At 54.2% G+C, this 15236-nt stretch overlaps 1 protein-coding gene across 2 annotated transcripts in view; it reads left to right on the forward strand.

Moving 5' to 3' along the window:
- LOC103267307 (TGF-beta-activated kinase 1 and MAP3K7-binding protein 1) overlaps positions 1 to 15236 on the forward strand; it is a 94256-nt gene that overhangs the window by 23481 nt on the left and 55539 nt on the right. The window contains exons 8-11 of one of the 2 annotated variants that reach the window (XM_008064905.2): positions 1730 to 1874; positions 3877 to 4099; positions 5045 to 5207; positions 6771 to 7322. In XM_008064905.2, coding sequence (XP_008063096.1) covers positions 1730 to 1874; positions 3877 to 4099; positions 5045 to 5207; positions 6771 to 6978 — 739 coding nt within the window. In that variant the 3' untranslated portion in view covers positions 6979 to 7322. Of the gene's footprint in view, positions 1 to 1729; positions 1875 to 3876; positions 4100 to 5044; positions 5208 to 6770; positions 7323 to 15236 lie in introns of those variants that run through there. The other variant, XM_008064904.2, reaches the window with a different exon arrangement.

Genomic DNA, 15236 nt, shown 5'->3' on the forward strand with positions numbered 1-15236 from the left:
CTCGGAAGGCTGAGGCGGAAGGATCACTGGAGCCCAGCAGGTGAGGCTGCAGTGGCCGGGAGCGGCCACTGCACTCTAGTCTGGGCAACCGAGTGAGACTCCAACTCAAAAAAAAGAAGAAACAGGAATGGAGGGAGACATGAGGTAGCCTGCCTGGGTCACAGGGTACTGACGGACCGAGGTAGGAGTTGCACACAGGCGCCTGAATTGGGAGCATGTGTCCTTAACTGCTTGCTAACCTCTATGTAAAATATGGGTTGGGGAAATACACATGTGCACATGGTGTGATACCAGTCACAGCATTTCATGTCACAGCGAGAGCTGAGGAAGAATCATGCCTAAGATGGCATGATGGCAGCAGAGGCCAGGCCTCAGGGCTTAGGAAGCACATGCTAAAACTTTTTACCCTCCCAAGATTTAGGCAATTGAGTTTGGAACCTTTGTCTCTAATTTGTGGGGCTCCATTTGATTTATTGGAAAATGTACCCATGGTTTTGTATTTTGGGGTTTTTTTTTTTAGTCGGTCTCGCTCTGTTGCGCAGGCTGGAGTATAGTGGCATGATCATGGCTCACTGCAACCTCAACCTTCTGGGTTCACGCGACCGTTCCACCTTGGCCTCCCAAATATCTGGGACTACAGGTGTGTGCCAAAACACCCAACTAGTTTTTAATTTTTCTGAAGAGATAAGGTCTCACTATGTTGCCCAGGCTGGTCTCAAACTCCTGGGGTCAGGCAATCCTCTCGCCTCTGCCTCCAAAGTGCTATGATTACAGGCGTGAGCTAATGTGCCCAACCTCTTTCTATTTTTTTAAACCTTGTAGTTTGATGGACATACAAACACAACTGTATACATTTCACACATACATGGAGCTATATTGGCAGATGTCTCGCTGTTGTTGTTGAAGACACCCATCACTGCGTTCTTGCACACTTACAGTTAGGTCCACATCATTCTTTCTTTCTTTCTTTCTTTTTTGAGTTGGAGTCTCACTCTATCGCCCAGACTGTAGTGCAGTGGCCGCTCCCGGCCACCGCAACCTTGACCTGCTGGGCTCCAGTGATCCTTCCGCCTCAGCCTTCCAAGTAGCTGGAACTACAGGCATGCACTACCACGCCCAGCTAACACGTCATTCTTTCTAACGTCTGCTGGGACTCTAGCCCCTACTGAGGGACCTACAGGATGTTTCCAGACTCCTCCCTTTGAGTGTTGTTGCCAGGAACTCCTCTTGCAGTTGGCTCCATGTGTGCACACACAAGTTAGAGCTTTTTGACATTGAATGACTGATACTACATCAGTAACGGATCTCGTGCACATAGAGTGGCTTAGGGTCTTAGTTGGTTTGGATGCCTGTTTTGGAGGAGCCCAATGATAGCTTAGAGGAGTGGGCTTTCAAAAGATAACCCTTCCTTCTTTCAGTCTTCTCTCCTCCACCACTGCCCAGACCCAGTGGACAGAAAGTACAAAATAGGTCAGAATTGGGCATTTGACCTTTGCCATCATGACCTCAGCTGCCTTCCAGCTTTTCGGGCCTACTGAGCTTTCTTTTAGTAGCTACCATTTGAAAACAGATGGGTCTGTTTTTCTGATTTTCTCTTTCCTTGCTTTCTCTTTCTCTTGTCAGGTTGGTGTTTTATTTTCCATTCCGGTGTAGATTCCTTCCTCAGCAGAATCTGTGTCCACCTGGGGCCATTCCTAGCAAAGCTCTTCCTTCCACTCTCTCCCAATAGCACTGCCAAGTCCAAACCAATCATCGCAGAGCCTGAAATCCATGGGGCACAGCTGCTGGATGGGGTGACTGGCTTCCTAGTGCTGATGTCTGAGGGACTCTACAAGGCCTTGGAGGCAGCCCACGGGCCTGGGCAGGCCAACCAGGTGAGGTTGGGCCCTGGCAAGCTGGCGGCTGCAGAGCAGGGCTGGCCTGCAAGGATGATCGCTTCCCCAGCCACCTGGAACTCTGATTCTCGAATGCTGTCACCAGACATCTTCTCTGGGTAAAAGAAGCCCAGAGCTCTAAAACACCCATGCCACCTAAAAGCTTTGCTCATTCTAGACATGAAGCAATGTAGGTTCCCAGGACCTGAGAGCCCTGAAGGGAGGAACATGAGCTGGGAGTGAATTTCCATGGCACAGCACAGCTCTGGGACCACTGGAAGGGACCTAGGCCAGGAGGAGAGCCCAGAGAAGGGCATGGCCTATCGCCTAGGGCACTGCTGAGGAGTCGGTCCCGTGTTCCTTGCTTCCTGCCAGGGTCTGGGGCTTCACTTCCCCTCAGTGAGTGACAGATAATGTGCACTTATCTCTGGGATGGGTAGCTAACATCTACTTTTACAGGATCGTGGTGAGGCCAGGTGTAGGAAAAACGTCCTTAGCCAGTGGGAGCTGCATATTTTTCTACACCCCAGAGGACACACAGCAGACAGTCATCACCACAGCATGACTTCAAGACAGTCTTCCTAGGGATGATCTTACAGGGAAGCTACCTTTCCCTAACCTCAGATTGCTAGGTAACTAAGTTCAGGCTGTGTTCTTCCTTCTGTCTGTGATTCTTGTAGGAAGATAACCTTTTTTGCTTTGTTCTTTTGAATTAAAAATTATGAGGACAAAGTCTTAAGTGCCTAACTATGCCCTGACCCCTGTGTTTAGAGTTTTTCACCTATTTTGCCTTATTGTTCCTTCTAGCAACCTTGTACCATTGCGGGGCAGGGGCTTACTTCAATGTAGAATAGGGTACTTGGGGCCCACGGAGTTCAAGGTGTTGCCTGAGATGACACAACTGGTTAGTGATGGACTAAGCCCCCCAGGACCTGGCCCAAGTCATTTCCTTCACCCACCCCTGCCCTTCTGCCTCTAAGGGACTATGGGCAGCCATCAGATAGAGCATGTTGTGTTTGTGGCTTGAATATTCTAGACACTGCAATTTTTTTCTTCCTCTTTCTTTTTTTTTTTTTTAATATGTCTTCATGATAGAATTATCCAGTGGCTACTGCTAGGTTGTAGAATATAGGTGGTCCCTGACTTACGATTTTTCAACTTATGATTTTTTAACTTTACGATGGTATGAAAGGGACATGGATTTAGTGGAAACCATACTTTGAGTATCCATACAACCATTCTGTTTGTCACCTTCAGTATCCAATAAACTACATGAGATAGTCAATACTGTTTTATAAAATAGGCTTTGTGTTACATGATTTTGCCTAGCTGTAATGTAATGTCAGTGTTCTGAGCACATTTAAGGTAGGCTAAGCTAAGCTATGACATTAAGTAGGTTAGGGGTATTAAATGCATTTTCAACTTAAGTATTTTCAACTTATGGTAGGTTTATCTGGACATAGCCTTATCCTAAGTCAGGGAGCATCTGTATACTGGACAGTGATTTCTCTGAGGGCAGGACCTTGTTTTTGTTCTTTATCTTCAATTCCTGACAAAATAACTGGCATGTATATAAGCCTACAATAAGTTTGTTCCGGCAAAGAATGCTTAATAATAATGACAATTTATACTGGGCTTTGTAGTAATCTGCAGAGTGCTCTCATACCCGTTATGTTATTTAATTCTCATAATAACCCAGTGAGGTGGATATTATCCCCATTTTGGAAGTGTGGGGATAATATCCACCTCACTGGGTTATTATGAGAATTAAATAACGTAACAAGCAGAGAGATCACAGGGTCACACACCTCTTCTAGTGAGAAACTTCCAGAAGGATTATCCTGAATACCTTGGAAAGATCAGATTGCAAGCTTGGCTGGCAGAGACTTCCTTCACCTACTGAGCCAGTGACTCCCAAGTCTCCCGATTTGGGGCTCTGGACTACGGCCCACATCTCTGGGCCACCCCTTGTTCTCACCAGCTTCTTGCTTCCCTGCCCCAGGAGATCGCAGCCATGATTGACACTGAGTTTGCCAAGCAGACGTCCCTGGATGCAGTGGCACAAGCCGTGGTGGACAGGGTGAAGCGCATCCACAGTGACACCTTTGCCAGCGGCGGGGAGCGTGCCAAGTTCTGCCCACGGCATGAGGACATGACCCTGTTGGTGAGGAACTTTGGCTACCCACTGGGCGAAATGAGTCAGTCCACAGCAGCCCCAGCTCCAGGTATGTGTGCAGACAGACCGTGCCCTGAAACACTGCCCAGGCTGTAGATGGGCTCAGGGCAGCCAAGACAGGCGAGCTGCTTTGGGTGGAGCTGGAGTTGACAGGCTGGCTAATGAGGATCACACCTGCCCTGGCCACCTCCTAGAGACCTGAGTGTACATGTTATTGCAGAGCCGCAAGGCCACAGCTTGAGTGCCCACTGCGTGCCCAGCACCTCACCAGCATTGCTTCCTTCAGTCCCCATAAGACAGATGGTACCCCCATTTTACAGAAGAGGAAACTGAGGCTCAAGAATGAAGACCTAGATGAGGCTAGGCATGTGGACAGAGGGTTGGGTCCCAAAGACAGTCCCTGGGCTGTGTTGGGGGATGGAGTGAAATTTTCCTTTCTGCCTTTGTAATTCTGAGATCAAGTTGCTTGGGGAGAGAGGGGATTGTTTTCTTGTGTTCCCTCCCAGTGCTGCTTAGTGTTAAGGCCTTCAGTTCCTGAGGTCTACATTTCTTTTTCTTTTTTTAAACAAGCAGACCTCAGATAGAGCTCAGGCATCCACAGATGGGCTTGTTCTCCCACGGACACCAGGGTTACTGAAGTTTCTCTGGCTCTTTGTTATTGCAACCATATTTTTATTGGGTCACCTTCAACAAGAAGCAACTTATCCTCTGGATTAAAGTGTTCGTGGGAAGCTGGGTAGTAACCCTTTCGTTTGAGGCAACTTGGGCACTTGATTCTGTTCCTGTTTTGAGTACCAGTGGACTTTACAGCTGCAGGGAGGTTCCGCCTGGAACAGTCTCTGCTAAGGGACTCTCCTCTTGAACTGTCTCAAGGGCAGGAGGCCACGCTGGGGTTCGGGGAGCCAGGCACCGGGGCTGCCCTTGCTCTCAGTCCTGCCCCCACCATCCAGGGTCCCTAGCTGCTGCCTGTGCCCACCACTTTCTCTTTTCAAAGCCGCAGGGGGACGTGTGTACCCTGTGTCGGTGCCTTACTCCAGCGCCCAGAGCACCAGCAAGACCAGCGTGACCCTCTCCCTCGTCATGCCTTCTCAGGGCCAGATGGTCAACGGGGCCCACAGCGGCTCCACCCTGGACGAGGCTACCCCCACCCTCACCAAGTAAGCCTCACCCTCACTCCACCACCCCCAGGCCTGCCACCCATGGTGTTCCAAGGCACAGCTTGCAGTCCCTGGGCAGAAAGGACTGCAGGGCCAGGTCCTGCAGCTGAGTAATCTTAGATGAGATGCTCTGGGGTCTTGTAGCCCTCAAATTCCCCAACTCCATTCGTGTGAGAAAGGTCTCCCTGGAAACTGAAGCAGGAAGAGGCAGCACTGCTGCTGGGGATAGGTGGGGTTTCCAGCCAGACAGCCAACGGTGATGGCCTCCTGGTGGTACTTTCTAGTGGGCCCCATATACTAGTTTTTATTCCATGGAAAAGTCTCGTTTTCTTCTCTCCATTTTGGGGCATGTGATGTTGAGTGTCCTTCCTGTGGTGTCCAAGCTTGGTGGACATTGTTTGACCTACACAGACTTGTCAGAGCTCTCTGGCTAAAATGCCCAATTTTAGCTTTGAAATGAGTTCTCTAGTTAAGGGGGGTGGAGGCTGGGTGAGAGGTAGAGGCAGTCTGGGGTGGGGGGTGCAGGCAGGCCCCCTGAACCACAGACCTGCCTGACAGGTCTGGAGTCTGCCCCACCCCCTTCACTTCTACGGAATGTGCACCCCCCACGCCCACCACACCAGAGTCCTGGATCTGGTTTCCACATTCCAGCCCTGCACAGAATAATAGAGATGCCACACCCAGCACACTCAGAATGGCGCCCAAGCAGGATGTGGCCAATTAGCTGGGCCCTCAGGGAGGGAGTGACCCTGTCTGCATCCATTGCTGGGCCTTCCTTTCCCCCTACCCGTTGCTGCTGCCACTGGGCAGGAGGGGCGCACTGGGCAGCTGAGCAGCGCCATGGGCATCTTGGGGACAGCAGGGGTGGCCTCTCCACCAACCCTGCCTGACTGCCTGGAGGAATCCTCCAGCTGTGTCCACAAAGCGCTGTGAGTGCTTGACCCAGACGAGGCCAGACAGCCTTCTGCCGTGTCCCTGTCCCTTGTAGCCTCCCCATCCCTCCAGCATCTGAGCGGTAGTGCTGATGCTGGGCAGCACTAACCAGCGCTTCCTGGCTGTTCCACTCCAGTTGACAGAAGGTGGGTGCCTGTCCCCACCCGTCTGATGAGAGGGGAATGACAGGGAGGGAGCGAGGAAGGCTTTCTGAAAGAAGACTCCATGTCTACTGGTGCTGAATGGGCCAGGGTGGGGAGCTGGGAGAGATTGGAATAGACGACTGGTAGCTCAGCGCTGCCCAGCATAGTGTCCTCTGATGGGGGAGATGTGCCATGTCTGGGCTGTCCAGCAGTGGCTACTGGCCACACATGGCTATTAAGCACTTGAACCGAGTGTTTCGTCCTATTTAACTTTAAGTAGCTTTGTACAGCTAGTGCTTTAAAAATACATTTGACTGTTTATCTGTCCCCAAGAACATCTGACTGGCCTGGCTCTTATGGTCACTTTTGCCAGAAAGATCCATGACCCAAGGGACTGGTAGAGACAGGGACCACTCTGTCGCCAGGCTGGAGACCAAGGCCCCCATGACCTAGCTGCCCTGACTGACTCCCCTTCTCTCGTCTGCAGCCAGAGCCCGACCCTAACCCTGCAGTCCACCAACACACACACCCAGAGCAGCAGCTCCAGCTCCGATGGGGGCCTCTTCCGCTCCCGGCCTGCCCACTCTCTCCCGCCTGGCGAGGATGGCCGCGTGGAGCCCTATGTGGACTTTGCCGAGTTCTACCGCCTCTGGAGTGTGGACCATGGCGAGCAGAGCGTGATGACGGCCCCATAGCACGACCTGAGCAAGGCCTGGTGTGGGGGCAGGACAGGGTCAACCTTGTCTGACACTTCCTGGTGCCAAGGCGACCAGTGAGCGCCCCATCCTCGGCCTCCACAGACTCTGTCCCCATGCTCTCAGGGCTGATGAATGCAGACCAGATCCGTGGTCCACACCTCATCACTGCACAGGAGGCTGGAGGCCACTCCCTCCTGGGCAGCCTCTGTCAGAACTATTGCCGTTTCTCAGAACCAAGGGCCAAGCCTGGAACCTGTCGTTTACCTGCAGGTTCCCTCAGCAAGTGCAGCAGGACTGGAAGAGGTTGTCTTGGGAGCCCCAAGGGCCACAGGCCCAACAGACCCAGCTTTCTCAAGGCCACCCCACCACATACACACACTGCCTCCCTGGACTAATGGCCTATGGCCACTACAAGTGCCCCACCACTTGGAATGGTGGTCCCTGCTTCTCCAGCCTCTCAGCCCTGCGCTTCTAAATCCAGAGTGGAACCCAGGCTGAGGGTGCACCTGTCTTCGGCCCCTCCCTGGACCCCCCCAGTTGTCAGAACATCCAGGGAAGCACCAGGGCCTGGGATGACCACAGGGCAGGGCAGGCGGGAAGGAACCGGAGGGAACAGTCAAGCTGCTAGAGGAGGGCTGCAGGTGGCGGACTTCCCAGAGGCAGGCGCAGGAGTGGCGAGGACGTGTCCTGACAGCTGCATCATGGCCACTTGTGTCAGGCTTATGCCAGCGTGAATGGTTCTGGCCTGTTTTCCCTCTGGCACTGGGAGGCCCATGGGCTGGGGAGCCACCAAGGTACTGGCTGCAAGGTGACAAGCGGGTCGGGAGTCAGGCAGCAGCACACTAGAGAGGAGTGGAGAATGGTCCCGAGGGGAAGGGGTTCTCTGAGACCTGGGGCTCTGGGAAGCTGAGGGCTTTGGATGTGTGCATGGTTTTTACAGACACATAGGAGATTACCGTTCCTGTTTTCAGCGGAGGCAGCTGACCTGGAGAGAGGAGCCAGAGCTCACACACGGGGCCATTTCATCAGCATCCAGGGCCCCATTGGATCCTCGCCCCTCCCCAGCTCCTTGCCCCATGACACCCCAGACACAGCTCACCAGGGGCAGGCTTCCGGTGTGCTTGGTCTCTGGAAAGTCCAAGGCCAGCCCCAAAGCCCCCTGCTCTCTCTGCGGTCTGGGAATCCCATTTCTCTGGGACAGAGCAGGCCCAGTGTGGTGCCAGGGAGAGGCAGAAAGCCACAGCAGAAGCTGAGAATACATCGGTTCTCAGCAAAGGGCCATTGCTGCAGCCACCTCCACTTTGAAGCGGTCTCTGTTCTGCAGGTGAGCAGATGTAAAGTTGGGCACAAAGGGAATTCTCTTCTGAGAATGTCTCTGTGATGGCGTTTGGTCTCTAGAAATAGGATCACTTTTGTAACACAGTACAGAAGTAATAAATGATGGTATTACACGTGCTGTTGCTCACGGGTCCTGTAAACTCCTGGTCCTGGGAGGCGACGCTTTCCCTGTTTACTGCCCTGGAGGTTGAAGAACTAAGTTCACCAGGCTGCTGAGTGGTAGGGCTGGGGCTGAATACAGGCCTCCTGGCTGCAAGTCACACTGCTACCCTCAGCCCAGAGAAACATGGCCTGCCTGGCACACTGGGTCCCTGCTCGTCCACGTACATAGGAAGGGGTCGACAGTTTTCCCCGCTCAGCCCGGAAGCCGTGGGAGGGCTGTGGCACCAGCCCCACGCTTCCTGTGCGGCCACCCAGTGCTTGGGTCACCAGAGCAGAGGCCTTGCCCTCTCCAGCCTTTGCTTTATCTGCCTTTGGTGAGAGATGTTCTATAAATACTAGTCCAGAGTGCAGCCTGCTTTCTGGGACAGAAGGACTCTCCTTCTGAGAACAGCATCTACAGCCGAAAAGAGCGCAGCATCTGCTTAGGAGCAAAGCCAAGCTCTGTCTGGTGTGGTCAGAGGTCCAGGGCGCCCCTCCCCTCTGCTGGGCAGGGCTTCCTTTCACTATCTGCCCTCCTTGGCTCTCCTAGCGGAGCCCTCAGGGTCTTGACCACTGTGGCCCCTGAATGCTCCTGGAGCTGTACCTAGCCACCCAGGAGAGACGTGAAGAACTGAGGTATAGACAGGTTCGGGCACAGGCCTGGGTCACACGTGGCCACTGTCCAACCCTAGGCCCGGCCTCTCCTACACCTGCTTGGCCTAAGTGTATGGGACTGAGACACTGCCCTGTTGACTTTGTGTCCCTGTCCCTGTCCCTGTCTGTACTTGAGCCTGTCTCCTGGGGACACATGGAGGTAAGAGGAACACTTTCAGCCTGTGTTCCCTTTGGTGGAGGAAAGGGGGAGCTTGGGAGTTGGTTTGAGGACTAAAAAGGACAAAGGAGCCGGGCTTGGTGGCTCAGCCTGTAATCCTGCACCTTTGGGAGGCTGAGGTGAGTGGATTGCCTGAGCCCGTGGGTTCGAGACCCGCCTGGGCAGCGAGACCCCATCTCTACAAAAAATCAGCCGGGCATGGTAGCGCATGCCTGTAATTCCGGCTACTTGGAAGGCTGAGGCGGAAGGATCGCCGGAGCCCAGCAGGTCGAGGCTGCGGTGGGCAGGGGTGGCCACTGCACGCCTGTCTGGGTGACAGAGTGAGACTCCAACTCAAAAGAAAAGAAAAAGAACAAAGGGTCAAGACGAGGAGAATGAACCAGTGCGGCCAGGCAGAGTGTGCAGCACAGGCGAGTCCTGCCCAACTCTCCCCGTGGTGTCTGACAGGGTGGCCGAGGTGGCCCTCCCCAGTCTTTGTCAGCCTCCACAGGGGAGCACTATTTCCCCGAGACTGGACCAGACAGAACCAGAGACCCCCCCACCTGACAGCTTCCTGTGCCCAGTCATCCCTTGGAGACATCCAGTCCCTCCCAGAACGAGACTCCTTGAAGGCTTGCTTGAGGCCCTGGCCCCCTGGGAGCTTGTCCTGGCCGAGGCAGGTGGGGGTGGGGAAGCCCCATAGGGCCCGCAGACCATCTTCACTGGGGCTGTCCATTGTGCTTCCAGCCCTGGTCTGGCCCTCAGTCATCGCATAAGCCAGGCAGAGTGGCGGAGCAGGCACCCCGAAGTGCCTGTGGGTGTCCCCACCAGGGTGAGCAGCAGAGGACCTGTCTGGAGCCACTTGGGCCACTCTGATGTCACAGGGAAGAGTACCTGGCTGTGCTCTTTGCCCGGCTGGCTCCTTGTCCCCCAGGGTTCAGCACAAATGCTACCTCCTCATTCTGGAGGGAGGCCTGCGCTGGCCCCACCGCCACCCCAACCATCTCCCGTCCAGTTGTCTCTGTAGAAACTCTGATATTTCTTGCTCCTTTGTCCGGCCAGCTGAACCGTCCACACGTGAGGGCAGGGGCATTGTCTCCCTTATTCCACTGGGTCCCGCCTCAAGGTCAGTGCTGGGCACAACCCCTCTCACAGATATGGAGGGAGTAGGGGGGAGGGATAGCCTCGTGGTCGTGGGCAAGATACTTGCGCAGCCTCAGTCTCTTCATGTACAAAAGGAGGATGTAACTTGCTTGATGCAATTGCCTGGCAGGACCAAGTCGCCGTCGCTGTAAGAAGTAAGTGCTGCCCCCACCCTCCATGGAGAGCCTGGGACACTTGCAGGAGCGTGGGCCAAGACGCCTGCCCCCACCACACACGTGGGAGTTCGCACACGGTGGAGGCTCGGCTGGCCGGGGCGGGCGGTGCTGCGGCAGGGTCCCTGTCCTCATCCAGACCCTGAGACAGGCTTTCCGACATTTCCTCCGACAAGAGCATGGTTCATGGTTCTGCCTTCTGGGCCCCCATTTGGAAACCAAACAAGGATGCAGCTCTGCCAATCCTGACAGGCTGGGCATGAGCACACGCTTTGTTCCCACGCGGAGGTGATGTCAGCCCTGAGCAGAGACAGGCGTTTGACATTTCCATGAGCCTGGGCGGCTGTCGGGGACAGTCATAGTATCTGGCAGCCGGCTTTGGGGAATATTGACACCAGTTCATGGACTCCATTCCTGCCTCCGGAGATCCCCAAAGGGGCCTGAGGACCCCAGACTATATGAGCCAGTTGCCTTATCCAGCCCATTCTTGCCCTGTCTTCGCACAGAGCGGGCCAGGCATGGCAGGGCTGGGCCTCAGAGCCTGGGGCTGGTGTCTGCACTGGTCATCTCAGCAAAGCCATCCTGGGGTCCAGACGATGCTGAGCTCAAGAACCTTCCCTAGCTCCAGCCCTGACCCCAGCACCTGCTGTTTGTGGTCATCTGTGTTCTCCCTCCTCTTTCCCCCAGCTCTGGGCTCTGGCATCTCAGCAACCCAGGCCAGACCAGACCCTGGGCCCTGGCCAAGAAACAGCAGGTGAGCATGAGTGGATGCATGGGTGCACTGCCAGAGCAGAGCTTCTGGAAATGTTACAGGAAGCACCACTCCCCTACAGAAAACTATGCCCACAACAGGACCCCCAGAGTTTTTGGCTTTGTAAGAAATTACAGCTGGGCTCCTGGCTCAGCCTGTAATCCCACGCTTTGGGAGGCTGAGGTGAGTGGATTGCCTGAACCTGCAGGTTCAAGACCCACCTGGGCAACTTGGCGAGACCTCATCTCTACAATGAATTAAAAATTAGCAGGGCGTGGTAGCACATGCCTGTAGTTCCAGCTACTTGGAAGGCTGAGGCGGAAGGATCACCAGAGCCCAGCAGGTCGATGCTTGGGTGGCTGTGAGTGTGCCACTGCACTCCAGTCTGGACAACAGAGTGAGACTCCAACTCAAAAAAAAAAAAAAAAAAAGAAATTACATGTCTCATCATTTGTTTTGAATAGGTGATTTTTTTCAGCCAAATCTGTAATAGCCCAGTGTTCATTTTAGTACAAAAATAGCACTAGTTTTTTTCAAAAATAACACTTTAAAATTACTCACCATCCAATGAATCGATGCTTCCAGAAGAGCCCCATGCCAGCCCTACAGGTTTACAGACCCCACACATCACAGGGAGCCCCAGCAGGTCCCAGGGCGAGGGGCCCAGGTGACCCTAATAAAACTCTGAGCTGCGTGCCAGAGACCCTGCAAAGCCTGAACTCCCAGGGCCCTCAGCCAGCCCCCGAGGGGCAGGGACTTGTGCCTGAAACTTCCCTGGGTCTCAATGCTAGCACCCATTTTACAGATGAGGAGAGAGAGCGCGAGCACAGACAGGTTAAGCAGCTCGGGCAGCATGATCAGGAGACTGATTCCATCTTGCATCAGAAAGATCTTTCTAAGCGTGTGAGTTGTTAGGTGGAAGAAGGCGCTGCCTGTGGGAGCGGGAAGCCCCCGGAGCTGCCCACCACCTGGCATCAGCTGCAGTGGGGCGGATCGAGTTGCAGGCCCCAGCTGGCTGCACAGCAGAGTCCTTTGCCAACGAAGAGGAATGGTTGTTAAAAATACAGATTCCGCCGGGCTCGGTGGCTCAGCCTGTAATCCCGCGCCTCTGGGAGGCTGAGGTGAGTGGATTGCCTGAGCCCGCGGGTTCGAGACCCGCCTGGGCAGCGAGACATCATCTCTACAGTAAAAAATCAAAAAATCAGCCGGGCGTGGTAGCGCGCACCTGTAATTCCGGCTACTCGGAAGGCTGAGGCGGAAGGATCGCCGGAGCCCAGCAGGTCGAGGCTGCAGTGGCCGGGAGCGGCCACTGCACTCCAGTCTGGGCGACAGTGAGATTCCGACTCAAAAAAAAAAAAAAAAAAATACAGATTCCTTGGCCCTGCTTAGCATCTCCCAGAGGGAGGTCCAGGAGTCTGAATTCTACAGATCCCGGTGCAGCTGCGGGTTCCTTATGACTGATAGTGGGGCTGGCCGACTCCTGCCCGCCCCTAAAACTGTGTGACCTTTCCTGATTTGGTGCTTCTGTAATTCCTATGTCTGGGTGCTCCGAGTGACCTTGGACAAGGCCCATAAATCTCTCCGACCCTGTCTCATCTCCAAATGGAGGTTTTCCGCTCAGCTTTCTGTAATAATAATTTTTTTAAAAGGCGAACAACCATAAAACTAGCGAGCTGGATGTTCTGGGCATGTAGCTGACGTGTAACATCTCATTTATTTTTTTGAGTGGGAGTCTCTGTCACCAGGCTGGCGAGCAGTGGTATCCTCATAGCCACCACAGCCTCAACCTTCTGGGCTCAGGCAATCCTTCCACCTCAGCCTTCTAAGTAGCTGGAACCACAGACGCATGCCACCACACCCAGCTAATTTTTTGATTTATTGTAGAGATGAGGTCTCGCTGCCCAGGCAGCTCTCTCACCCGCGGGCTCAGGCAATCCACTCACCTCAGCCTCCCAAGGCGCAGGATTACAGGCTGAGCCACCGAGCCTGACTTGGACTTTTCTTTACCAGCATGAAGTTTCCTCCTGATTTTCAAGGGTCCTTCCAGGCGTGAGAGGTGGGATTTGGCAGTAATCTCTCAGTGCCAATTAAACCCGCTGGAACAGCTTGACTTTCCCCAGTGTAGGGAAGAAATTTTCAGACCAAGGGTCCCTCAGGAGCTGACATCATCCTGGGTTCTTGTCACCTGGTCTGACTTGTCCGCCGGGATTGGGGCAGTGGGGAGCACTGAGACTTGCCCCTCAAATGCAGGTCCAGCAGGAATCAGCCATGAACTTGTCCTGGAGGAGCTCACAGCCTGGGGTACCCCAACCAAGCCTGGGGGGAATCCTAGGAGGCTGCCTGAAGGAAGCATCTGCGGGAAGAGTAGGAGTCAGCCAGGTAAAGGAGGAAGAGGATGAAAAAGGTCAAGGGTAAAGGAGGAAAAGGCAGCCAGAAAGGTATGAGCAAAGGTGGGGGTGGGGGTGGCAGGTAGCAGGGTTGGGAGAGACATGAGGGTCAAGCTGTCCTTTCCCTGAGGCCTGGGGCAACCATTACAAGCTTTTTTGGTTTTGAGTCAGGGTCTTGCTGTCACGCAGGCTGGAATACAGTGGCATGATTATGACAATTATGACTCACCACAGCCTCAACCTGCTGGGATCAGGCAATCCTTCCGCCTCAGCCTCCCGAATAACTGGGACTACAGGTGCACACCATCATACCTGGCTAATTAAAAAATTTTTTTTGTAGAGACGAGATCTCGCTATGTTGCCTAGGCTGGTCTAGGTTCAGGTAATCCTAGGAATTCCTAGGTTCAGGTAATCCTCCCACGTTGGCCACCCAAAGTGCTGGGATGGCAGACATGCGTCCCTGTACCCTGCCAGACAGTGGTTTTCTTTTCTTTTTTCTTTTTTTTTTTTTTGAGTTGGTGTCTCACTCTGTCACCAGACTGGAGTGCAGTGGCACGCTCCTGGCCACCGCAGCCTCGACCAGCTGGGTTCCGGCGATCCTTCCACCTCAGCCTTCCAAGTAGCTGGAACTACAGGCGCGTGCTACCACACCCGGCTAATTTTTGATTTATTGTAGAGATGAGTCTCGCTAAGTTGCCCAGGCGGGTCTTGAACCCACGGGCTCAGGCAATCCACTCACCTTAGCCTCCCAAGGCGCGGGATTACAGGCTGAGCCACCGTGGCTGGCTGACAGTGAAGCTTTCAGTGGGACACACAGCCTGGGCTGACAAGACAGGTAGGGGGCCGGGAGCCTTGCCAGTCCTGTTCAAGGGTCCTAACCCTTTACACATGCACCAGGGTCTAAAGGCCACAGGCATTTTCGGCCCAGAAGGAAGCACTTTCTGACTGGGTTGTAGGTCCGCCAGCTTCCTCACCTGCCCAGCCCCCATGCTGCAGCCTCCTCCAGCCAGACCAGGGCCCCCACCCTTCAGGATTGGGTAGACCCCTCGGTGCTCCTGTTTTGCTGGTGTTTTCCCCACTGAGAACTCCCCATTCTCAGGGCGCAGCTCAGTCTCACTTCCCTCCCCGGGGGCACTCTCCCCTGCTCAGCCCCTCCCTGGGTGGTCCCTGGCTCCATGGGCACCATGAGCCATCTGGTACTCAGTCTGCTGTGAACCTGAGGCTTCGTTGCTGGGTCCCAGCGCCCTGCACAGGACAGTCTGGCATTGAGCAGGACTCGGCTGCTCTGAGAGAAGGGGTCTGGCCTCCATCCAGGGCTCAAGACAGGAGGTGACTCTAGGCATGGGGCAGGAGGGACACATGGTGAATCTGGTGAGACTCTTCTACAAAAAAAAAAAAAAGAAATTATATTTTATGGCTTGGTATAAAGATGATTATATTAGGCCGGGCTCAGTGGCTCAGCCTGTAATCCCGCGCTTTGGGAGGCTGAGGTGAGTGGATTGCCTGAGCCC

This window comes from Carlito syrichta, unplaced genomic scaffold (assembly GCF_000164805.1).
Source record: "Carlito syrichta isolate Samal-C Ts95f unplaced genomic scaffold, Tarsius_syrichta-2.0.1 Scaffold308101, whole genome shotgun sequence".
NCBI classification, from domain to species: domain Eukaryota; kingdom Metazoa; phylum Chordata; class Mammalia; order Primates; family Tarsiidae; genus Carlito; species Carlito syrichta.